This window comes from Gavia stellata, chromosome 21 (assembly GCF_030936135.1).
Source record: "Gavia stellata isolate bGavSte3 chromosome 21, bGavSte3.hap2, whole genome shotgun sequence".
Lineage (NCBI taxonomy): Eukaryota > Metazoa > Chordata > Aves > Gaviiformes > Gaviidae > Gavia > Gavia stellata.
The window spans coordinates 12,975,935-13,001,971 of record NC_082614.1 but is presented as its reverse complement, the minus strand read 5'-3'; the positions used below and the strand labels follow the sequence as shown (position 1 = coordinate 13,001,971).

The 26,037-nt window shown below is 44.9% G+C and overlaps 2 protein-coding genes across 2 annotated transcripts in view; one reads left to right on the top strand and one right to left on the bottom strand.

Annotated features, from left to right (window-relative positions):
* SBNO1 (strawberry notch homolog 1) overlaps positions 1-11,162 on the bottom strand; it is a 33,192-nt gene extending 22,030 nt beyond the window's left edge. Inside the window, exons 1-4 of the mRNA XM_059827538.1 lie at positions 11,122-11,162; positions 4,399-4,532; positions 3,635-3,739; positions 1,540-1,849 (exon numbers count right to left, since the gene is read on the bottom strand). Of these exons, the coding sequence (XP_059683521.1) occupies positions 1,540-1,849; positions 3,635-3,739; positions 4,399-4,530 (547 nt within the window). The 5' untranslated portion in view covers positions 4,531-4,532; positions 11,122-11,162. The remainder of the gene's footprint in view (positions 1-1,539; positions 1,850-3,634; positions 3,740-4,398; positions 4,533-11,121) is intronic.
* A 1,676-nt stretch (positions 11,163-12,838) lies between these two features.
* Positions 12,839-24,705, top strand: KMT5A (lysine methyltransferase 5A; the record flags this gene model as incomplete). The annotated part of the gene is given in 9 exon segments (XM_059827918.1): positions 12,839-12,923; positions 14,171-14,175; positions 16,113-16,649; positions 18,785-18,941; positions 20,524-20,740; positions 21,584-21,668; positions 22,032-22,091; positions 23,190-23,380; positions 24,495-24,705. Coding segments are annotated over 9 exon segments (1,548 nt in total), but the record flags the coding sequence as incomplete, so codon positions are not given.
* Between the last annotated feature and the right edge of the window lie 1,332 nt (positions 24,706-26,037).

Below are 26,037 nucleotides of genomic sequence, written 5' to 3'. Positions count from 1 at the left end.
AAGCTTCCATCATGTTGACTGTCAATGCATGTAATAAATTTAGCATAATTGCCCCTAAAAACAATTAAGACACTTGCACAAATAAAGTTTTCCTCAAAGAGGTTGCGTAATTTAACATTTTAATATTTTCCAATCCAGAACTCCTGCTGCCTGAATTATAAGAAAAGACCACGTTTCTTTCCAAGAGCTTCTCTGCCCTTGAATTTTCTACAAGTATTTATCAATTTTTTTATAAGCACAAAGAAGGATCCAGAAACAGAAGCACACAAATAACATCCGAAATGCAGTTCTCCAAGTTGCATGTCTCCTTTGCACTTAATACAGAAGCTACAGACTCAACTATTTTCTGCAGCTACAACAGCTATTGTGCATTGATGTTATCTATTACTTATGTGCTTCTGTGAGTTTCCATTTAGCACAAAGGAGTAAGTTAGTCCTATAAAACCTCCTCCCCCTGTGCTTCCTCATTCCTTCACGCCCCATCCCAACTTCAGTTGGTGTCTCAACTTCAATTTTTGTCAATCACTCCGTAACAGAAAGCAATGAAACAAGGAGGCACATTCTTCCTTCTGTTTCAGTCCTGACAGTTTTGTTTATTGCACACTATCTGCATATAAAAAAGGTTACTTCCAACCCTGCCTATAAAAAAAAAATCAGTAAATCTTATTTCAGAGACAATGAAAATACAGTAATCCAGAAAAAAACCTGCGTACCTTCCAGAAAAAGCAGCAATATTTTCAAACTCAACTAGTCTGATCTTAACCTCATGCTAAAAGCAGAGTAACTTGAAAGAATCAAATCATTAAAATACACACACATGCAGCTTTTCCCTTATATTGAGCTGACCATGTAAACTGTCCACATATCAGAAATAACATACAAGACAAGAAAAGATTATGAAAGGAATCACAAAATGAAGATTTGGAGTGTGGTAACAAAATACTTGTGGCATTTAAGTGAACACTACATCTAAGAAGTAACATGGAAACAAACAGCAAGTTTTTAGGACTTCAGTTTTTAAACACAATAGATCTGATACCTCCCATGAAACATACAGGGACAGAGATGTTCTCTCCCAGGAAATGCTTTACAGAAACACCCTACGATAAGAGTACTAGCATGTACTACCAATCTAGTTTGGAAGATGCAAAAAAAAGTACTCATTTGTTATAGTTGCACAGCAAGTATACAGTAGAACAGAAACTGATATAGACTCAAGTAAGATAGTTCAATCAGCTTCAGCAATGTTCATGAATTAATTTTACCAATTTGCCAGCTGCACTCTAAAATGTCATTTTCCTCATTCCTTGCAGTAAATCAAAGCCCAATTTTTTTTAAAGAGCCTGTTGTTTTCTATTACTTCACCCTGAATTCTAACACTATTAAAGTTGAATAGAATTTATCGGGTTTTCTGGACCATTTCATTTTACTGAGATATTCTACTAACCAATGAAAATACAAGATGTGCAAAGATCTTCACATTCTATTATTTCACTATTTGTCTAAATGCTGTAATTATGAAGAAAGAAGAAAACTCACTTGCTGCTGTTGCTACTGGCTGGGCAATATTAGGAGGTGGCTTCAATTTCATGAGTTCATTAAGACTATTATTCTTTAGCAGATCTTTCAGCTGAATCTGGTCCTTTGAAGGTGTAGTGGTCAAGGCATTGCGTACTGCTGGTGCTGCAACCGAGGGTCGAGTAGTTGTGCTGGTCTGAATGATTTTTGCTACAGTGATAGTCTGCCTCGTAGTTGTAACGGGTGTTGTTTTTGTCATCACTATTGTAGTCCCCAAAGTTGGAAGCTGATTTATTTGATTCAGCACAAAGGTTGTGGTGGATGGTGGTTGCTAGCAACAAAAAACCAGGGAAATTTTCAGAAGACAGTGAAAAAAGTCTTTATTAGCCTTTCATCTAGAGCATAGGAGTCACCAGTTTCTAAAAGACTCTTGTAATAAGAAACGTCTTCACATAACATGCTGAAGATGCTAGAGTAATTACCTTGTGGCACAACAGTCTGAGCAAGAAGTGTCTATTTATCAATATATTGCTGCATGTATTTTTGAAAGGTATCTAAATTTTATTCTAAGGTAAGGGAAAGGAAATAAAAAAATAGGATAAGAGATTCATCACCTAGGCACACAACATGACTACTACAGGTACAGGAACCCTGAGCTGAAAAGAATTTCCAGTATATAAACTAGCTACACAATCGTCAGAGTAAATAGCTTGGATTACTTAAAGCGTATGTGCAGCCTTTTTCAGACACAGTGAACTACATCCACCTTCCTGCAGATCTGCTTTTTATATTCTCATTTCAGGTGCAACCACCAGACTATGGCGCTCAGAATTATCTACAGCTAGAAAAGATGGCACATAGTTTGGGTATAGGAGACAAGTTTACACAACCTCCCTATCCCCAGAATTTGCATGCAGGGGAAGCAAAAGGCACATGGGACACCTCAAAATGTTTTTCTGCATACTGCTTTGTCCTCCCTTGTGTTTCTTATAGAAATCGTATCAACCCACAGGTATGCTAAGCCTTCACAGTCTCAGTACAAGCAGAACTGAGACAATGGCCAAATGGCATTTTACAGTCCCACCTCTTTTGTTACATTTTACTAATATACTGTATTGGGTTTACGTGGCAAGGTTTTGGGGGGGGGGGGGGGGCAGGCATCTACAGAGGTGGCTTCTGTGAGAAGATGCCAGAAGCTTCCCCCACATCCGATACAGCCAGTTCCACCCAGCTACAAGGACTCGTGCTGGCAAAGGCTGAGCCAATCAGCAATGTTGGTAGCGCCTCCGTAATAACTTAAGAAGGGGTAAAAACTGTTGCGCAATCAGCAGCTGGGAGAGAAGAGTGAGAATGTGAGAGAAACAACTCTGCAGACACCAAGGTCAGTGAAGAAGGAGGGGGAGGAGGTGCTCCAGGTGCCAGAGCAGAGATTCCTCTGCAGCCTGTGGTAAAGCAGGTTGTCCCCCTGCAGCCCATGGAGGTCCATGGTGGAGCAGATATCTAATCTGCAGTCCATGGAGGACCCTATGCCAGAGCAGGTGATGTGCCCGAAGGATACCTGTGGCCTGAGCCCTCGCTGAAGCGGGTTTTCTGGCAGGACGTGTGGCCATGTGGGGGACCCACACTGGAGCAGTCCGCTCCTGAAGGACTGCACCCTGTGGAAAGGGCCCACGCCTGGAGCAGTTCGTGAAGAACTGCAGCCCATAGGAAGGGCCCACGTTCGGAAAGATTGTGAAGGAGCTGCTGGAACAGGGGAAGAGCACAAGGAGGCAGGAGCGGCAGAGACAACCTGTGACGATGTCGCGAATTAAGATGAGCACAGGAAGAAGGAAGGGGTGGGTGGAAGGCATTTTTAGATTTGTTCTTATTTCTCATTATCCTACTCCATTGTTAACCAGGAATAAATTAATTTCCCCAAGTTGAGTCTGTTTTGCCTGTGACAGTAATTGCTGATCTCCCTGTCCTTATCTTGACCCATGACCCTTTTGTCCTATTTTTTCTCCCCACATCCAGTTGAGGAGGGGGAGTGATACAGCAGCTTAGTGGGCATCTGGTGTCCAGCCAAGATTGACCCACCACACATACACATACAAAATCCTGAAGTAACAGTTCTTACCCGAACATTTAATAAGGCTGGAGTAGACACAGTCTCTGGTTCTTGTTTCACAGCAGCTGCAGCCTCAGTCTCCAAGCCCAGTTCTAACGCACTAAGTGGCACTGACTGCAGAGGAAACAAAGTAAGCATCAGGAAACACTCACATTAGCAGGGAAAAAACCTTAAGACTAAATATCCACCCACAAAATGGAAATTAATGGGGAGGGTCCTAACTGCGCTCATTAACAAAGGTGTCACTGAAAATAAAGATCATCAAGTGGTTGATTTCACATTCAAAGAAGTTAAACATACAACACTTGTTAGTTAACTGGGGTGAAAATGCAATTAGTTTTGTGATGGCACTGTTCAACATGCTACTGTTCCCAGTCTATGTCTGAAATGGTTACGTTCTTGCAGACTGAATGCTGTCATGGAGCTTAAACACCATATGATATTACACTTTTTGCACATTTTATAGGAGAGCAGCTAGACTCCAGTGGTATTAGAGTTCTCCATGGATACATGACAGCAGGCCCCCATTTAATGCCCAGAAGTTAACTACATTTACCTTTATACTGACCTCAACAGTGTATTTCAGATTGCTTTTTTGCACAAAAGTTTAAAAATAATTAGCAAGTCATTTTCTAATCTCAATACTATGAAGCAAGAAAATTTATGAGAACTCCATACTCTATACCATTTGCTATGGACACCCTACGCCCCCCCCCATACATCAAGTACAAGCTCTTATGTCCTCTAGCAAATGACTATGTTCTTGTTTTAACCTGCTGAACAGCTGGAGTTGGTGCTGGATTTGCAAGAACCACGTCCGGCGAGTCAATATCAAACAGATCATTTGGACTGATTCCACTCTCACTCAAAGCAGCAAGCAACAGATCTTGTCCTGGCTCCACCATCTCTAAAAAAATTAGAACCATAAATACAAGTTACATTTAATTTGGTTTATTTTGTGCACACACACACACTCACATTTAAAGTTCCTCTTCCTGGATTTAAGAGCATACGCGATGTAGTCTCTTAAATACACACAGTTTCACTTTCTAGATTTGCTCTGGCTCTTTTGTGCATTTGTAGATTTTTCCTCTGTTTTGTTTTTTAAAAATCTTCTCAATATACCCACCATATTTAGAAGCAGGAAGAATTAAATAGTTTGCTACACAAAATACTATCACACCCATAAACTTAAACAGAAGAAAAGATGCCTTTTCTGGTCTTCATCGCACTACATTTTTAAGCACTACAAGAAATACCAAGAGGCAGAAATGGTGAGACTGTATTATGCTAATGATACGTCTTTGTCAGTGAAGCACACTGCACGAGGGAAGCACAATTAAAACTAACTCAGTTTATCTTGTAACAACAAGTTACCGATAAAAAGCTTAAAGAAAGCTTTTATTTTTTGCTTGCCATTACATTAGGTAGTAATTCATTCATTGGAGAAATTTTGTTTTGCATAGTGGAAAGAACAAATGTTCCACTACTATAGTATGTTAACTACATATTAAATAGGACACTAACATCAGGTCACAGACTCCTTTATGTGTAGGACAAGCAAAATTAATTTCAAAAAGCTATTCTAGCCAGTGTAAAAAATTATTAAAAGCACCTAATGCTCTATGTTTTAAGATGAAGAGGGAAGATAATGTGTTTTGCTTCCTTAAGAAGGAAGCTCATTTGCCCTAGTACTAAGACAAAAATTAAATGAGTCCACATTAACTTGAGCTGTTGCTTATATATTCTAAGATACAACTCAGTTAGAAATTCATTTCACTTATTCTCCACACCCCCTTGTAACACTGACTGGTAACAAAACATCAAAAACTAACAAAGCTGAACACCTACGCTAAAGCAGGTAAAGGACAAAAATATTTATTGGCATTTTAGGTACACACATTCACAGACTCTGAAACAGCATTCACTTGCTTATCTTCCTCTACAGCTAAGCCACATCCAGCTGGTTGGTCACATACAGTACTTAGCACATTTGGCAGAACAGGTAATTCTTGTAATAAATAAAGCCTCGGGCACTTAATTCTTATTCTTCCCAGTTTCAGTCTGTCCAATAGTAGGGAGAGACCTTCTTTAAGTGGACTAGTACCAAGATGGTGGCACCACAATTGAAGTAGTGGATGCAGGGGACAAGGGGAAGATACACTTTTAAACATCAAAGACTGTACTACCAAAAAGAACACCAAAGCGACAAACAATAATTGGTGGGACTGCTACTGACCACACACAATCCCATTAAACACCACTTGCTATGTCAGAACTAGACTCTACTTTTTTTTTTTTTAAAGGCATTTGAGGTGATCAGATAAACTGGCAGAATGGCCTGGTTTCTAGTTATCAGGTACAGAAGATATTAAGAAATATTAAGACATCTAGCAGATTTAATTAACATGGCAGTTCCTTCAAAGGATGTCACCTCCCATTAGTCTGTCTCCTAGAACCCTGAATGGGTCAAGAAAAATGAGTAAGAACAGACTGTTAGCTTTACCTTTCAGCAGGATTAAGTCTCCCATCTCAAAAAAAGGGGACTACACATATATATTAATTGGGTAGGATAAAACTTCAATTTTCATCAGACTTCAAGACTAGCAGCAATCATCATATCTAAGTTTAGAAGCTTACAGCATTGTTTACCTATTAGAAACAGGTGAGAGGAGAAAGATCAAGTCTGTAGATGAAGTTTTAGCTTATCAGTACTTTTGGTGTTAGGAACTTCAAAGCAGCCATTGAAGGTGAATTTCTCTACAAAAGGGGAATTAACACAGGTTACCCTGTCAAACCAACAGCTCCGAAACATTTCAATTGTAACTTTACAATTTGGGAAAGAGGCATGAGCACTCTTCCACATAGTGCAAGACCTTTACTCAACATGGTCAAATAGACAAAAATATCTAAACGTACAGAAGAAAAATGTCAGTTATGTCATTATTTAGTCTGCATGTAGTTTTGATCACACCAACTCCAAAAGAAGATATGACTAAAATTTGGTTAAGTAGCTATACTGAATAGAGGCATGGAAAGTCAGAAGCTTGGGGCTGTTTATTTAAGAGAACTAGGACAAAAAAAAAATTACTCAAGATAACTTCTGGTCTACTCTTGCAATATATGAAGGAAAGGCTTTTCTATGAAGTTGAGACTCAAAGCAAAACCAAGGCTAGAAAAAAACACACCAACACCACACAAAAACACATCTTCCCCGACCATCCTAAAATGGTGCCACAACCTATCAAGTCTGTTTCAAGTCAAGTTTAACATATCCACAATGCCACTGAACTCTACATTTTAAAGGTTAAAAAACACGATGGCTTAGGTATCTTAAGACAGTCTCACCGAGTTCAGGAAAAAAACCCACATTCATAGCAGTAATACTTTAATTGCTTACTTCAAAGTTTTCACTAGATCACTAGTGATAGAAACTAGTGTAGCAATTCCTACAACTCCAGAATAAGTATCTTCAGTTTAGAAGTATCCCTTTCTTAGCAGGGCTGTTTTCACATAAAACCCCCCGCAGCTGCATCTCTTTCATGCTATCCCCAACTTTAACAGTCTTAAAAATTAGTGGTTGCTAACAATCCAGCAAAAAGCTAATTAAAACAACAGCAATTATTCGTCTGTCAGACAGTTTGGACAATGGAATTTTGACTAGTTTCACTTATTTTGTTTCTGTACACTAGGAACAAAGCTGCATTGTTTGAAACTGGAACAAAAGGAATTCTGAACTTCTAGAATTTTTACATTAAAAAAATCACTGAATACTTAACAACAATTTTAGGCTTTGTAAAACTTCCAAGCACCACTGCTGCCCTCCCCCCACCCTCTAATTTCTCCTTCCCCCCATATAGTTTTAATTTAGTAAGGAAATTAAATGAGGAAAAAAGAAAACAGGAGAAGGTCCATCATGATAGCTTAGTTTATTTTTTGTGACATATGCTAGTCAAGCCTAAAACGTTATCAAGCTGAAACAGCTCCATGATCTTACAAGGTAGGAGGCTGCTTAGTTAACATAAGTGAAAGCGACTTTATCAAGCTCTGCAGCTCAGCTTTGGCAATACTATATAAGGACCTGTTTGCCACATCTTAAAAATCTCCAAAAGAAAATACTTATAAAAAAGTTGTGAATATTACAAGCTGTTCCCTGAAAATTCCACCAGTCAAAGAACTGTTCTGAGCATGCAGAATCTTGAAGATAAGGTTGTCTATGTTTAGTTAGCTGTCCAATGTCACTGAGCAAGAATCAACCTGTTAGATAAAACTAAAAAATACATTCATAAAATTTCAACAGTAATAGTATCTCAATTATTTCCTTTCTATTAAGAAAGAATATAAACTGCTGCCATTTCAAGAAGGGCTATCAAAACACACCAAGCATCTTTGTAAGGTGCTCTTCTGATGAAGAATACAGCCTAAAACTTTGATAAAAAGACAGTTTTGCTACTACTGCACATTATGTAAATAATTTCTGATTTAAAGAGACAAAAGCAGAATGCCATGTTTAATATTATGTCATGTATCCATGCCAACCTGGCTCTCTCCCTCCCTCCATTTTAGCTTTGGTACAAAGAAGCAAAACAAAAAAAAGAGAGATTCTAACACACATGTCGAGCAACCTGCTCTCTATTTCCCCTAAGAAAAATAATGGTAGAATCCTAAATGATGAAAAGACTTTTGATTGTTAGGTCTGTGAATTACACATTGTAACTCTGTATACCTAAAGTACTTATTTAAAAATCATAATGAACTATAGTATCACAGCTTAGCCCAAATCAAACATCAACTAGGCACAGCTGTTTCCAAACCCTTCAGACATCTGGCCTCTGTGGCATACCCAACCTGCAAACTTAGGTTTTAGTACTTGGCTTGGGACACTAATGTAGTTAAGCAACTCGTTTTCCTTTTATTGGAAGGGGTTTTCCCACTGGCATTCTGAGGAATACAGGTCACTTCAACTATACTGGAACCCATTTAAGATACCACACAAATTCTTAAGTTGTAGAGAAAAGACAAATATGTCCCCCAAATTCTCTGGTTCTCTAAACTGTGAGCTATCATCAACCTAAAAATTTCACATCTCTATCTGCAGCCTCTCACAACAGAGGTGTAAGGGCTGCTAACCCCCAATCCCACACAACAGCATTCTCTGGATATCCAGATGGGTTCTGCTCATCTTGCAGCTTTTGGCTCCAGAAGGCAACCTGGGTAACAACAAAAAGGAAAAAACCCAACCAACCCAATCCCTTCTGGTCCTTTCCAAGTCACCATCCAATCAAAGAGTAAAATGTTAATTACAGAACTCGCCCATCCTTATATGCTTTAACCTCAAGACTAGTAGTTAACATTGTATTTAAATATACAAAATTAACTTATGATTTTTGCAAAACTGATTCCAATCCTGTAAAAAACATACCAGTTTTTCAAACGCTGGTTACATCTCTAAAGTCAAAGCTCGTAAGGACATGAGGTACAGTTCAGGATACTGTGGGATTCAACTCTACCTCAAAGCTCTCTTACAACTGTTTCATGAAATTTACAGTAGTCAGGATACAGTCTGAAAATGTGAAATTCATAAGTTGTTAAAGACAACTTGCATTGCTAAACAATGCAACAATTTGGCATGAAATCAGCTTTCAGCCTATATGGTTGGAGGTGATAATTTAGCCAGCAGTGAAAGTTTTCAAGCAGTAAAAACCCAGAAGAGATAAGAACAGTATCTAAGCACTAGAACCGTTCCTCAGTTTTGGCCTGGGAATCAGTTCTAGGTGTATCTCAAGGCACAAGAACTGCATTAACCATATCTGCTCCTTACTTCAATAGCTTTTAGAGTAGCTATCAGCCAGTTTTGACACCGAAGAACTTGTCTGGCCAACAAGACAAACTGCCCACGTTTTATTTTTAAAGACTAAGATTGCATTCAAATATATCATGCTGGTAAGGAAGATCTAGAAGAACAATCCAAATGTTGTGCTGTTACACAACTTTTGCCACAGTAAATTCTTTGCTTTACCTCATCAACTCCAGTTTTTCAATTTAAAGGAAAAAAAAAGCTTGCAAAACATTCTCATATATATATAATCATTTTAATCCAGACACAACCTATGTACTCTAAAGCCAAACAGACTATCACTGAGCTAATTCTTAACTCTAGAGCAAGTATAAGAAAAAATTATTAGCATGAACCAACGACAGAAACTGAAGTTATCTAATACATCAATTAAACCTTTTTTTTTTTTTTAAGAGTTTGATTGGCCTCATCTTTAACAGGTATCAAACATCAAAAACCAGCCTACAAGTACCTGGAAGAAAATACAAGAGTTCTAATTTATACCCTCAAACACAGTGTGGAACCTGGTCAGCTAAAAATAATACCGAAACAACCGAAAAAAATAGAAGAAAAAACCACAAGGCCTCTTCCCCTTCAGAGTGTAAGGGCATTTTTATGTTAAACAATTACTCACCCTAGCAACCTCTGTTTGAGGTGCGCTCGTTAAGAGTCACTGGACTTTGAGGCCGGGTCTGTCGCTGCGGCGTTCAGCCCCACCGCTCGCTCCCCGGCAGCTGCGGGGCCCCCGGAGGGTTCGGCAGGGCGGGCCAGCCCCGCGGGAGGCGGCGGGAGGCGGCGGGAGGGTCCCCGGCTCCCAGCCTCGCCACCTTCCCCACCAACACGTGTTCCCGACATAAACTTCCGGGTTGGGCTAGAATTGGCTGCGTAATTGTGTCCCATGCGCGACTTTTTGTTTTCAGACCGTCATCTCTTTAAAGATCCCTTTAATAGCATTAGGATCCCGCAGAAGGGCGAAAGGTTGCCTCTCACGGCAGCCTTCAGAGCCGCTCAGGCACCATAAATCAACCCCCCCACCCCACCCCCTCGTTTCACCAGAGCGGCTCCATTTCAAACCTTAACAATCAAGCCAGCCGCGGAAAGAGCGCACAAAGGCGAGCGCCGCGGACCCGGCTGGGAGACGCCGCCGTCCCGATGCCATTTTGCCCGAGCAGGGCGGGGGGGGGGAGGCCAGCCCCACCGCCACCCCCCACCCCCAGCCCCGCCAACCGCTACCGACGCGCTTCCCCGGAGCCAAGGGGCTTCGCCGCCCGCCCAGGCGGCCCCTCCGCCCCCACACGCCCGCCGGCACAAAGTTTGCCCGACTCCCGGGGAAGCGGCGGCTCCGCCGAGACAGCGGCGCCCTCCCCCGCACGCCGCGCCGCCCCTGGCCCACCGGGGACCCCCGGCGGGGACGACCGCGCGGCCCGCCCCGGGCTGAGAGGCCAAGGGAGAGGCGGAGCTCGCTACCAGCACGGCGGCCTCCCTCACGGACAACCCCCCCCCCGCCTCCCGCCGCCGCGGGCCCCACCGCCCGGCGCGCGGCGGCGGGGGACTGAGGGGAGGGAACCCCCGCGGCGCCGCGGCGGCCCCACCGCGCAGGGAGCGCCCCGAGGCGGCCGAGCGGGCCCGCCGCCAGGCCAAAGGGCGGAACGGGACTCACTCGCTCTCGGTCCTCCCGCGGCCGGTCCTGGAAGTCTCCGCCGCTGGCCCCGCCGCCCGCCGCTTTCTAACTCACCGCCGCCATCTTTGCCCTCCCTCCCCTCTCACAGGGGAGGGGGAGGGGAGGGAGGCTGGGGCCGCCCGCCGCGGCGCACCACGTGACCGCCGCCGCACCGCCTCCGCCCGCCGCGGCGCACCCTCCCCACGTGACACGAGCCGTCGCCCGCCGCTGGAGCGCGCTCCGCGCCACGTGACCCAGCCCCCTCCACCCTGGCCTCCCTAGTCACGTGGCCGGCTGCCGCCGCCGCCGCCGCTGTCTCGCGCCCATCCCCCCACTCCCCCAACCGCCGCTGCCGCCGCCGGGCTTTGGCGCGCGCTCCCCGCGCTCCCCGTCACGTGACATGCCGCTCCTCGTTTCTCCCTGCCGCAGCAACAGGGGAAGGCTGCAAGTTCCCCAAAAAAACCCCCGGCGTCTCCGGCGTCCACAAAAAGCGACGTCCCCGCGTGCGCGGCCAGCCCTAGGGCGGCGGCCGGAGTCGAGACTGGCGATCTGGGCCCGGTTCCCGGTGGGTGGGGGAGGGGAAGGCGGAGGCGAACGGCTGCAAGCGGTCACGTGATCCCGGCTCCTCCAAGATGGCGGCTGCCGCGAGGACGCGAGAGGCAGCGCTCTCGCGAGATCCGGCTTTTCTCGAGGCATCATGGGAAAAAAGAGGGGGCCTGAGGCGGGGACGCCGCGGCGATGACGCGAAGCGCGGGCAGTGCGCAGGCGCGCGTCTTGTGTCCGCGCGGCGGAGGCGGTGGTCGCGCGTGTGCGCACCTGTCTGAGGCGGCGTTGGCGGCGGTTGGGAGCTGAGCGCACGGCCTCGGGCGCGGCAGAGGCGGGCTGGGCGCGGTGCTCGGCCTCCTGGGGCTGCCTGCCTGAGGAGAAATGGTGGTGTTTCGGCCTCCCCCCACCCGTGCTCCCGCTGGTGAACGCGTCTCCCTTCAGGCTGCCCCTCGGTTCCATCCCGCCGCGGTTGGCACTGGTGTTTCTGTGGAGCCGGGCCTGGGCGCGTCCTTGTGAAAGCACGCTGAGGCGGCTTTGGAGGGCTCCGAGTACTCTGGCGGGGTCGGTGCCATCCGGTCTTGGGGATACATACAGCCACCCCCCGCCAGTGCTCTGGGTCCCACGACTCCGGTGTTTCCCTCGCAGGAACTTCCTGGACCCCCCTAGGAGAATGAGGGGTGACCGAGCAGTGCTGTGCAGTGGGCCGTCCCTGCTGACCAGCCTGGGAATGCCACACTTGTGGGGATGTGTTGGCACATGACTTTTCCCTTGCAAATATTCTACAAGCTGCTGGTGTGAAATTTGCTGCTGCAAAGAACTAACTATGCTTGAAAACCTGATGACTACTTACACCAGTTTTACATTTGGAGAGATCTTTTTAAGCAGTTAAGGCCCTGAGAGTGATGGATTTTTGGAAAAAGAGACAGTCTTCCGTTAGAATGTTCTCCCAGTTGTGTCAGAACAGGAAAATGTTTAAGAACTTGAAGCAGATGTAAATAAAGTGTGCACAGTCATGAAATCTGCTTAAAATGTTCAGTACTGCTCATTCAATTTTACACAAGTTTACTTATTTCATCGTTAGACAACAAGGATTAAAATAACCAATAAAGGATTAGACAGATTTAGGCTAAGCTATTTAAAGACAAAGCAATGTTAATTAAACTGACTTAATTCAGATTAATCAGTGATGCTTCAGACACTAAGTGGAGAAAACGATGACAGAAGCCTTGCCAGAAATGAGAAGAACAATTTAAACGGCAGCTAATATCTTGATTGTTGCCCTCTACGCGCTTCAAATAAAGACACGATGAAATACAGTTCACATGCAGCGTATCTAACATTAAATGCATCTAAGCAGCTCCCTCCAATCATGACAAGAAAGCGACGCTTTTGATGTCTTGAGTTGAAAAGATAGTTATCTGTCAGACCTGCGAGCCGAATTTATGATCATCCTCGACTGGGAGAGGTGAGTAATGCCACTGATGGCAGTGATGCTTCCTACCGGCGTGAAATTGGCACGTGCGGAGTTACCTGCAGGACGCCGTTTCCCTAGGATTTTGCGTGTAACTTAAGGATCTCACTGAATGCACTTTTTTGTCAGAGATGCTCTTTTTTATCATTGGTAGATACTATTCTGAATGTAATTATATTTCATAACCTATTAAATGTAGTTAGCACCTACCGGCATTTTACTATATGACTTTATAAAACAATGTCACTTAATGGAACACAGAACAGCTACCCTTAGGGCATAGTTTTTACTTGCTTTCTAATGGAGAGTTATGGTAGCTGAAGCACAACTTGTCAGGATTTAATCTTGTGACTAAGAAATTTGTGTAAATGTTGTTATATTTAATTGCAAATATGACAGGTGCCGTGTAAGGGAGAACTACAGCAAGAATGTGCTCCCAGGAAATATTTAACAAGCATGTCTTGTTGGTATATTTGAAAGAAATTGAATTTCTGCATTCAAAAGTCCTAAAAAATAAGATTTTTTTTAAACTGGCTGAAACATTAATTTAGACTGAAGGTATTCACTCTGAAGATTTTCTTTCCTTTCTGAGCGAATCCAGCGCCTTGTTCATTCATTTTTCTTCCCTTCCCCCACAAAACAACTTCACATTTCCGCATTAAAGCGTAGTGCTCTCCGGAGCTGCCCTTACAGTACTAGGGGAGATAATATTTAGGTCACTGGGTTTTAAAGCTGGTGCTACTGGGAGTCGTGCTGCTCCCTCTGGAGTACGGGAGTGGGCCAGCACTTTCCCATGTGCTCTCTATCCCGGGTCACGGTGACGGGCGCTTGCAGATGGACGCGTCCTCTTTTGGGCTGTAGCCTCATGTGTGATAGCATTTTAACTTCCCCTCGGTACTGGCTTTTTGGCCATAACTCCCTGAGGAGAGCTAAGGGGGGCAAGCCAGCATGTTTTATTACTTCATAGCGTGATCCCACCGTGCTGGTAGCAGGGGCCGGTTACAGATGACGTTGTTTTCTTTGTTGCTCTAGGGAAGGTAATTACCTAGCTTGCTTTGCCCTCTGGTGGTGGCCCGCACAGCTTCAATGCAAACTCGGTTGCTTTGTTTAATATACATATATAAAATTAATATTAGAATAGCCAACCCCCAAAAGCTGAGCAAAACCACACTAAAGGTGTTCCCAGAGCTTTCCCAGGACATTAGGAACAGTGTTCCTCAATTACTGCAGGGAGGAAATCATCATTAGTCATTTATGAAGAGTTTTTTTCCAGTCACATCCTAGCTATGTGAAAAGAACAGTGTGAATTGGGGTGGAAAAATCAGACCGGTGTCTGCCAAGGGCTCCGGTGCTCTCCTGGAGAGCTTGGTGTGCCTGCCTTGATAGAGGAGTTCATCAACATGATGCCCAGCTGATGTCAGCTGGCTGCAGCCTGGTGTCCGCCACAGTTTACAGGAAAACACCTAGTGCATTTTGGTTGCCTTTCTGTGAAATGCATACGTATGCCTCGTTAGTGAAGCCGCAGATGTAAGAAATGATGGTGACGATGCAGAGCGGGGTTTCTTTTGCCTTTTCTCAAAGTGGTTGGTTGTGCTGAGAGTGATCACAAAATGAGGAGAGGGTAGACTGAAGCCCCGTGCTGCCTTCTGGTGTCTCCTCTGTAGTCACGCCGCGTTCGTGTCCTGTCCGGTCCCCAGCGGCCGAGGGAGCGGCTGGGAGGATGAGGCCTTCCCTCCTGGGCATGTCTTGCTGAAGTTGACAGGGGTTTTTTTTCTGTCGTTCTTCTTGAGGAAAGGGGTGGTTTTCAGGTGTATCACTGTCCTGAACTGGCTGATTGTGTTGCTGCAGGAATGCCCGAGAGACAAGCAGTGGCCTGTGGCTGCAGATAAGCCTTTGGTGGGAAGCCGTGCCCTGTGACGATAGCGCTTTGGGTCAGCTCACGTACTACGGACCCATACCCTGAGCACGCGCGGGTAGCTGTGTTAGATAAGTCTTAAAAGTGCTAACAGAGATAAGAAGAAAGATTAGTCATATGTTGTTGCTCAATATAATTGTTCTACTTAACGTGGAGCGCCAAAGAGGTCCCATGTGGTAATTTCCTAACTTCCATGATGACATCCACTAACAAAGAAGAAACTTTCAGCGTCCCTCTTGCCCCATTGCTGCTTTCATCTGTGCAATCGTACTTTCCTGATTTTGAAGTACGAGGCCTGTTGCGAGCCTCCGAGCAGGGCGTCGATGCTGAAGGCTGTTCAGGCATTTCTGGTGACGGCTGTGTGGTTTTGCCGTTTTCGCTGCCCTCGTTAGGGAATAGGGCGTTACCCAAGAAGGGCTTTGATGGTCTAGTGCAATGCTTGAGCGTTATCTGTTCTCCAGGCAAGCTTTGAGGATGGAATTAAAAGACTTAAATTTCAGCCAGGGAGGTTTAAGCTAGACATTGCATAAAGCAGTCTCATCATTTCACAGATCCCGCTAGAATTAGGGGTCCCCCGGATCCCCGCTGTGAGGTGGCGGGGACTGTGCGCGCCCACGGCAAGGGAGGCAGGAGCAGAGATCCACGTGCTCTGCTAAGAGGTGCAGGAGAGAGGAGGTGTTAACGGGACCGCGCTGGGCGATGCCAATGCACGGCCAGACCGGACAGGACGGGGGGGGGTACGTCTCGCCGCCCACCCCCGGCGCCCACCGCCGCTCCGCGGGGCGCGGACGAGCCGGCGGGGGCCCGCTCCCAGCGGGGCGTCCTACCCACGTGGCGGGGCCCTGCCGCGAAAGGGCGTTCCTTCCCGGGCCGCCAATCAGAGCGCCGGTTGCCCTTCGCACGGGCCAATCAGTGCCCAGGGAACTCACATTTAAACCCTGTTCCCGGGAGCTGCGACTATCTCCCTGTGACAGGGAGAGGGCGGGGTGCGCCTCTGCGCGCCAATCAGGGGCGCGGGAGCTGTTATTGGCACGCGGTTAAACCAATGGGGTTGCGGAGAGGAGCGCGGCGTCTCCCTGCGGAGCGGTTGATTTCGACGGGGGAGCTCCTCGGGGACTGTCGGGGCAGCCCGGCCGCGGGGGGCTCCTGGGCGCCGGGCCGCGGTCATGGCGAAAGGTGCGCGGGCGCGGCGGCGGGGAGGAGCGGAGCCCGGGCGCGGTGGGGCTGGCGGCGCGGCGGACTGTCGCGCAGGGCGAGGGCCGGGCGGCGCGGGGCATCTCCGCGGCGCAGATGCTCCTCCTGGGAGGCGCGGGGCGCCGGGGCCGGCGGGACTCCTCCCCCGCGCGGTGTGCGCAGCTCGCCGGGAAGGGGCTGGGCCGCCGCGGCTCGCCCTGCCGCATCCAGCCCTTTAAACATGGCGCAGGCCGCGGCGGCCGGGCGATGACCGCGGGCGGCCGCGCCGGACATGGCTCAGGCGCCGATCTTCCCCCCTTCTTCCTAGGGAAGAACATGCCCAAGGCCAGGGCGGGCGGCGTGGAGGAGGCGAGCCCCGAGAGCGCCGAGAGGAAGGGCCCCGGCCGCCCCCGGGCCGGCGGGGTAAGCACTGCCCGGGCCTGGGCGGGCGGAGCAGAACGGGGCGGGCGGCTCCGGGGGTCTTCTGCGCCCTCCGCTTCCTCCTGCCGTGCGAGCGAGCCGGCCTGCGCGCTGTCCCGGGGAGCCGTGTGGCCCCGGGCGCCTGGCTTCTGGGGCGCCTCGAATAATTCAGAAATCGCTTAGCTTTAAGCGGGATCGGACTCTTTCCGCGTTCCCCCGTGCCCTGCCGCAGCTGCCCTGCAGGCGCGGGGCGCTGCTGGGGCTGTCAGCGAGCAGCCAGGCCCCAGGCTCGGCAATCCCTCCGTGCCATCTTCCCCGTCCTCTAGTTTTGTTACAGGCAGTTGGTCGGAGGTTGATCGTCACTTTGCGTTTAACCCCCCGATGGAAATAACGATGGCTGTTGCATCAAATCCCAGAGCTCCTCAGCAGCCCTCCGTGTGCTCTGCTGTGCTGAGAAAAATCTCTGCTCTCGAGGGTCTCAAGCCTGGCACAGACAAAGACGTGGCAGCCGCGTCTCGGTAGCGCCAAGAGCGCAGCAGGCAGGGAGCTGGGAATGAGGGGAGGAAGCTACGCTGGAAAAATAGTCGTTCGTTTCCTGTTAATGGTGTATTGAAAATCAGAAGGCTCTGCTGTGGCAGGTGGACTGCTGCGGTTCACTGCTTTTGGCTTTCTCCGGAAATGCCCGTATTTAAACTCTTCACTAAATCTTTAGAACTTTGCAGCCCAGGGTTCGCTGCTTGCAATTGTTAAAATGGAGTGCTTGCATAGTATTTGATCCTTAAAAGCCCCAGTTTTTTAAATAAGCAAGTCTTGTCTTTCATAGGCCTTTCAGAAATATTGGGGGTCAGGGAGTGTCTAACTGACTTGCTTTTTCTCAGGCTGTTCTACTGTCACCTTAATCTTCAGTAAAGTTTATTTGTGGACTGAGATTTAAGCCTTTAACTGGTCTTATTTTGTGTGTGAATTATGTACACATTAAGTTTGTTACTCATGATTATGCTAATTATTAAAATTATCCTATGTATTCTATTGTGTGCTTTGTTTACTTTTTTAGTGTTTGTGTGACTACATATACTGGAGTATTTGTTTAGTCAGCTCTATTTGAGCTATTTCTTTAACTAATGGGAACCTTTGTGTACTTTTCTAAAAAAAAAAAAGAATGCAAGTTTTTCTTGTTTTAACTGGCTTGCAATGTCTGAAAATTGCTTTTAGTTGAGTCAAACTACAGCCAAGACAAACTCAATCTGGCCAAGTTGCATCTGCTTGTCCAGTCACTGAGATTTCACGGTTGAAATCTGTGTGCCCTACATACGCTGCATAGTCAAACTTGGCGAGGTGGCATGACTCCACTAAACTTTGCTAAATTTGATACTGTGCACCGTTGGTGTTCTCAGAGCCTGAGCCAGTGTACAAACCCGGTCTCTGGGGTGTTTGACCATGCCAGAGGGTTTTACCATTTTCCTGGCTGGGCATAAGTGCTTTGCCTAGACTCTTCAATGTTTCTTTTGCCATGAACAACTTTTACACTTTATTTTGTGAAATATAATGGATAAAAAGATAGCATTGTTTATCTCCCAGACTTCACTGAGAGGTGTCACTCAGGGTAGACTGTGCAAAACTGATTCCTATCTTGCTCTGTAGAGCATGTAATTAACTACAGTAACATTTGACACCTCATGAGAATGTTGGGGTAAGCTCATACCTCTCTGGCCATAAGAGGTGTGTTCTAGGCTTGGGCAATTTTTGTTGTGTTATTTGTATTTTTTTTGGCTTGTACTCTTTGAGGCCACCTTCCTCCTGAGGAGCTCAGGATTGTTTTATTTTTTTAGCACCAGAGTTCATACTGTGAAGCACAGGGTGGAAGCTGGAGTGAGTTATGACTACCCCATCCTGCCACATTTCATGTGAAAGTCCTCTTGGACTGAGAGTTTGCGTTAGTAATGTTCTCTGAGTGCTTACCACTGTTATGTTTTCACTTAGTAGAAATAGCAACAGCAGCAAGGATGATGCATTAAAGCAGTGTAATTTGCATTAGCCCAGTCAGCTGTCAGCCCTGGTCTTTGCAGCATGTTGTGGATGCCAACTTGAGGTTCCTGGCATCTCTGTGATGTACTGATTTTTGTGTGGGTCTGTTTTAGGAGAATGTGTTTATTGGTCAATCCAAAATCTACAGCTACCTGAATCCTAACAAAACTCCTGGTGCTCGCCCCCCGCTTCAAGAAGAAAACTCTGTCATGTATCACGAGGTGAAATGTCAGGGCAAAACACTAAATGAAACCTACAGGAAAGGAGATGGTAAGACTGATCTTTGGATTGCTTGCCTCATTACATGTGCTTTCCCCGCCCCCAGTCTGAAAACTTGAATACACAGTCAAGAAGGTCAGGCTGCTCCCCTGGCCCAATTGCTTTCCCAGTCCTACAACCCTATCAGCAAATTGGGACTCTGCAAAGATGAGAGTGTCCTTACCCTTTGCAAAACTTAGGTCACAAGTTTACCAGGCATTTTTTTCCTCTGTTCTTTGTCTGGCTATGTTTGTATTGTCTCTCTGGATATAAAAAGCTAATGCTTGCATTGTCAGTATGCCCTAATCTCCCTGCAACTCTATTCCTACTCTGATTCTTCAGGTCAGTGTTTGGCAGTTTATCCAATTTTTGGGGGTCTGTTTTATTACCTAAACCTGGTTTATTTTATAACTTGACTACTTTATACTGATTTATATAAAGGCAATTCAAAGTCAAATTGGGTATGAGATAGAGGTACTGGTAGAAGAAGAAACAATTCTTAAATTTTCAGGATGAAATAAAGGCAGTGAGAAGGAGGAACACAGATTGTGGGTGCTGAGTGCCAGCCTTTGTAGATGCTTGATTGTAGTGACTAGAAATGGGAATGTTCCGTAAGCTGGGGGGGGTGGGGGGGTGGAGCTGTCTTGTGTTTAAAGGTGCATTTAATAACCTTGGTAATTTGTCAAAACATTGTGATGCAAACACTTCTAGCAAGCAGGTATTTTAAGTCCCACTCAACACAGGGAGTGTCAGGTTTTCTGGAAACTTAGGGCCTTTAGTGCCTACTTTAGCTCACAATTTAGCTCCCCAGTTTTGACAAGAATGTGAAGATGGCTTTAGCTTGTCCTGCTGCTGTGGCCTTGCAGCTGTGCTTCATTTCTCCAGTGAGATTGAAGCATCTGTCTCAGCAGATAGGACTGTTAAACCTGGTGATTTGCTTTAAATAAAAACTTTATTCAGCTTTAATCCATGCTCACCTGCTTCTAAATCAGTTGACTGAGAAGGAGGATGTGGTCATACCAAGGTAGGATGCATGCAACCAAGAAAACGTTGGGTGGGTGCGTAGACTTCTTGTAAGGCCCAGCCCTTTAGCTCCTGTGGATTTTGTCTTGAGTGGTGTTGGCCACTTGGTACCAGTGTCTGTAGTGACTGATCACAGCCGCACAGGATCCAGAGAGGCTTCCTCTCCCTCTTCAGTGCAGGATATTGATTAGCTTATGGCAACTTGATAATTTAGGATGCCAGATGCAAACTGTGCAGTTGTTTCAAACACTCTGCTGAAGGTTCTGCTTGTTCAGGTTTAGAAAACTTATGAGTTGCAAACCTAACACGACAAAGTACTTGGGCTCCGTTTTGCCCTTTCCCTATCTCTGTTCACCCCTCCCTCTGTACTAAGTGTACTGTAGCAATGACTGGTCAAAAGTGGAGTAACAGCCTATCTGGGTTGTAGCACGAAGAGATTGTATCATTCCCTTCCTCTTTCTCCTGTTTGACAGAACTAGAAACTTGGACTAGAAACCATTGGAATTCATTTAAAGCACTCTGGTATAGATGATCCTAGGTTCAGAGCCTTACTTTATTTTCCTGTCACCAGAAAAAAAGAATGGTGGCAATATAATTGAAGGTGCTATGAAACCAGAAGACCAGAAAGATAAAGAAAGTGGGTGCAACACTTCAGTGCCCTCCTCTGATCAAAACCAAGAAACTGTAGAAACCCAAAAGACGCCCCTGCCTTCAGACTGTGCTGATGAGGCCAATGCAAAGCCAGCTCAGAAAAAGATGGTTAAAGCAAAACGTGGACCAAGGAGAAAGTAAGTGACTTCTGGAATTGTAAAAGCTTTTCTTCTGTGTGTCCTTTTGCACAAGGAGGCTTTGATCTTGCACAAGGAGGCTTTGATCTGCTTTTTTTCCTTCAGAAACTACAGTCAGACCTTTAATTAATGTTACTCTTGTTTGGGTGCCTTTTTTTTTTAAGCAAATGGTTATGCTGGGGGCAACAAATCTTAAAGGAGACTTCTTTGTTTTCTCAAGAATAATATGCTTGAAAATACAAAATAGCACCCAAAGTATTTATCTACCTTGCAGAGGACTTTTGTTGTTCTTGAGAGCAAGGCTAGGTATTTTATCTCAAGTGAAATACCTACTGATCACCTATAGAAAAAGGAATTAATGAACCATTAAGACCTACTTTTCTGTGGACAAATGGGAATGTATCTTGTCAGAAACAGAATATTAGATTAATTACAGTTGGAGACTTCCTGGCTGAGCTGATACTCATGATATCAGAGTAATGGGACCTAACGTTAATGAATTTCTTGCCAAGCAGTTTTCATGACCTAAATTTTAGAGTGCCTTCTGGCAAGGCACACAGGGGGCTTCAGACTTGTAATGTGACCTTCAGTTGGTTTCCAATGGCATCTCATTCTTACTGTTATACAATTAGTACTAGAGTAATGGAAATAGCCTGGGGAAGAAAAGGGGATGTAGCTTTTGGCTTGAAGTGAAGAGGACTGGTAGGAAACACTGGTTCATATTGATCACCTTTCAACACACCAAGCTGAAATAAAAAAATTCTTACAGATACCTCTGCCCTAGAGGTGTAACTTCACAAATAATCTGAAATATGTGTGTTCTCTATTTTTCTTATCCCTTAGAATGCAAGGAAGAACACCAAATCGAAAAGTGACAGATTATTACCCAGTTAGAAGAAGTTCCAGGAAGAGCAAATCTGAACTGGAGGTAGTGCTTCTTGTTAAAATAACATTACTTATTAATGTTGCTGGTTATTTGAACATTTGAGGAAGTGCATAACTATCTGTAAATGTTTTCCATTGGTCAAATACAGACAGCATTGTGCACTGGAAGTATTGTTAAGAACATTCTTAAAATTTGGAAATGATGATCCAGTTCTTCTAGGGCAGAATCTAGCTGCTTACGTATTTTGGGGGGCAGAAATCTGTCTCTCTACTGCTCAGTTTTGCTAGAAACATGGGATGGTTTGGAAAAATGAGTGTAACTGCTGATAATTTCCTTTTAGCTATAGAATAAGCTACAGATACTATCAACAGTACTGTGTGTGTTGTTTGTTTGTTTCCTTTGCAGACTGAGGAGAGGAGGAAAATAGATGAGCTAATTACAAGTGGAAAAGAAGAAGGAATGAAGGTAACTGCAATGCCAACCTGAGCAGCCATGTGATGTTCATACAGTATCTTGCTGTTCATCTGTTTAAGCAGAAGGTAGCAGAACTCAGTCTCAGAACTGCTGCAGTGCCTCGATAGTAAGATGAAAGTGCAGCAAAACTGGAGCACGCTGTCTTCCCTTTTGGATGGGCAATATTTGGCTTTGAAGAATATGTATGTGCAGCCTCAGTCATAAATACTGAGGGGGCTTTATAGTCTTTACTGAAAATGCACTTGTTTCCTTTAGTATCTCATTTTTTGGGTTAGCTTACAGAAATGGGGTTACATATAGCATCTTAATTGTCATATGTTTTAAAGGTAGCACCCATATATACTGTCTGTATGGTAACAAATTCTCTTAGCCTGTTTACAGCCAGTTGCTGTGGGTCTTCATTATGGCTCTTGGGATAATGGGTTGTACTAGTTTTCCTCCCCCTGCTAGCAAATACTAGTTACTGGGACCAAGTGCTTACCATTTGGGTTACTCTGGTCACCCTTTTTAGAATTTAGAGCAGGAATGGCTCCTGGAAGTGCAGAAGAGGTGTGATTCTTGAAAAGCAGCAGCCTCCAGTTAACACTGTCACATCGACGACAGTGATAGGAGAACTTTCTTGGAGTTGTCCCATTTACAGGGGGAGGCAGGAATAATAAAGTATACTGGTGGGTGATAAAAGTGATATCTGTGATTGATCTTTCTGTTCCTCTTAACTTTTTAACCTGGGCATGCAAATGGTGATGGTGCACCTGAACTGGAAAAGCTTACTGCCTTAGCTAATAGATAGTTTAAAACAAAAAATAGATAACTCTTCTCTGTGTGTGGTTTATTTAAAGTAATTCTTAGGTTTTTGATTAGAAGACTTTGTATCAAAATACCTGGTAACTCATAGGATGTGTCCCAACGCATCGTATATTTCTTCCACAGTGCTGTGCATTGGGCTTCTACAGATTTGTCTGCGATACACACAAATACCTTGCTGTAGCATTTTTTAATGACAAATCACTTATTTCCTAGTAAACAGCATATTTGCAATCATGTGAATACTTTCTAATTTCCCAGCTGATTTTCTTTTCAACTCAACAGATTGATTACATCGATGGCAAAGGGAGAGGAGTAATCGCTACTAAACATTTTAATCGAGGAGAATTTGTAGTTGAATATCATGGGGATCTCATAGAGATCACTGATGCTAAAAAGCGAGAAGCTGTGTATGCTCAAGATCCATCCACAGGCTGCTATATGTACTATTTTCAGTACCTCAGCAAAACGTACTGGTAAGCTTCTCTTCCCTTAAGTGTGATAGTTGAGTGATAGAGGCTCTGAATGCTGCTAAGTCTTTTCTTGTTTTCATGCAAAAAAAAAATGGAACCGTGAATTAGGAAATCTTTCTGGAGTGCTGTTTCGTGGTCCAAGAGCCTCCTGTACCTCTGGGCTGAAGGGAATGGTAGGTGACTCAAAGTGCTATTCTCTGAAGTGCAGCACAAGTTATATGGAGAGTTGTATCTGCTTGGATGAGACTTCTAGCTCTGCCATGGACTTCTGCCTAAATTTATTCTCTTGTAAAATTAACTACTCCTGAGTTGCAAGGATTTTGTTTGAAAAGCAATATGGACAAACTCTCTGGAAGAGAAACATTTCCTTCAACTGTCTTTGGGTCTCCTTCTTTCTCTAGTACCTGACACCCACCCCATGTGCATGCTTTATCCCTTTATTTGCTGTCTCATTTGCCCCGAACTCCAGTTCTCTCCAAGCAGCTACTCAGACTACATTCTTTCCTCCTTGACTGATGCTACTGGATGCTGGGGTGTGGGTCGCTTAACCTGTGCATGAAGCGCCCTATATTCTAAGTGTCTGACTTGCAGTCTAGATGCCATAATGACAGCTGCCATAACAATCTGTTGCGCAATGAGGGGCACCTGAGCTTTAGTATCCAGGTCTCTGGAAGTTGGGCATGTAGTATTTAGGTGTTCTCAGCCTTCTGTGTGAGTAGAGACTCTTACTGGCTTACTCAGTGGATACCACTTAGTTTGGACACAGCTTTCCTGAGGGGAGGGTATTTAAGGTATCAAGCCTTTCTGGTGCTGGTGAACCTCTGGATTCTGCTATTCCTCATGAACAGTTGAGACCTGCTTGGAAACAGGCAGCTGAAAAACATAGTACAAAGTTTTCCATTTTCTAGGGTTTGTGCTGACTTAATATGGCAATTCTGGGAGATTTTTATGTGCTGCCTGTTTAATCGTATGAATATTCTGTAATGTTCTGTTTTTCCTTCATTTTTCAAGCCTTGTGTGGATTCCTCATTCTTTATCTGATTTGCACTTTGCTTTTGGTCCACAAATGTGACTGCGTGATATGCAGCAATCCTACATTTCATTCTTGTTCTTTCAGTGTTGATGCTACAAAAGAAACTAATCGTCTGGGAAGACTGATTAATCACAGCAAATGTGGCAATTGTCAAACAAAGCTTCATGACATTGATGGTGTGCCTCATCTCATACTGATAGCTTCCAGAGACATTAAAGCAGGTGAAGAACTGTTGTACGACTATGGAGACAGAAGCAAAGCTTCCATTGAAGCTCATCCATGGCTGAAACACTAATTCATCTTCTTGGTTTGGGGTGGGTTGGGTTTTTTTGTTTTTTTTTTTTTTTGGACTGAGTGCTCTACAAGGAGTCAGTGGATTTTTTTTTTCCTGTCCTCACTTCCCTCAGCTTTCTTAGTGGACTACTTATGGTGTTCTGAGCTCCTTAAAAACTACCTTTTGCTTTGCAGTATTTAAATACCTATTACAGTTTTCCAGGCAGGCTTGAATAATTGATCTTAAATTGCCAAAACTTTTATATCGTAAAAGGAAACCCTCCCTAAAATTTCAGTACTTCTGCATAGTGACCAGTGCCACTTGAGCATGCAGTCAAAGACTTGCACAGAAACTTAATCACTTGGGTTATGCTTCTGCTTTTGCAATGAAATCTCACGCTCCACTTTGTGGGGTGATGAACTTGGCATTAGCTTTATGACAGCAGATGTACTTCTGTACTCTGACTCGTACATCCAATGGCTTGACTGCTTGTCAGACTGCTTTTTACAACCCAGTGCTGACAGGCTTCTCTGACATAGATGCTACTATCGTTCTCAAATAATTTGTGGTAGGGATCCAGTTTTTCCAGTGTCGTATCTCATGTTGGCAATGAACTTTAAATGCACTGGCGCTGAGGGAGATGGATGGTCAGATTGGCTGCTTTCTTCAGAGAAATGACTCCAAGCCAAATGAGGATGGGTTTTGATAGACTGGGTTAATACTGATTAGGAATGTGAAGATAGAACTTCACAGTGAGAATCAATGGTTGGCATGACTTATTTTCTAAAATATAAGATGGTACCTTTTTATAGTTGATGGCTGATTCTTGGAGGTTATCTCCCAGAGGATTTTAAAGAAGTAAAAGAAAAAGCTCTCTCCAAAAATTTTTTTATTACCTTCCTATGCTAATTAGCCACATCAGAAGCTATTTATTTACTGTGAATGCTTGAAGTAGAGCATAGCGGTTCCAAAAATAGGAGTCGTCTTCATATGCAGCTTCAAACTGTAATGATGGAGTTCATGCAATGAAGAAAGTAGATTCCTTATTGCCTGGTCCTGTAGGTCTGTCCAGCGTGGTCTGGTCCCACTGTCTTAAATGGGAGTTGAGCGCTTAGCATCTTGTGGATGTTTGGAACGTTACTGTTGGAGAACCAAATCTGTGATATAGGCGGGCAATACAATGCAGGTCCTTTATGTTAAAGATGAATTCTTACCAGTTGGAATTTTTGCCAAGGCAGGCTTGGCATGTGTGTAGATGAAAATGGCTGTGAGCCATCAGCCACGCTTGCTGCTGGAAGGTGTCAGCAAGGGATCTGTGGCTCTGTTAATGTCTTCTGTTCCTCATGTCTTGAA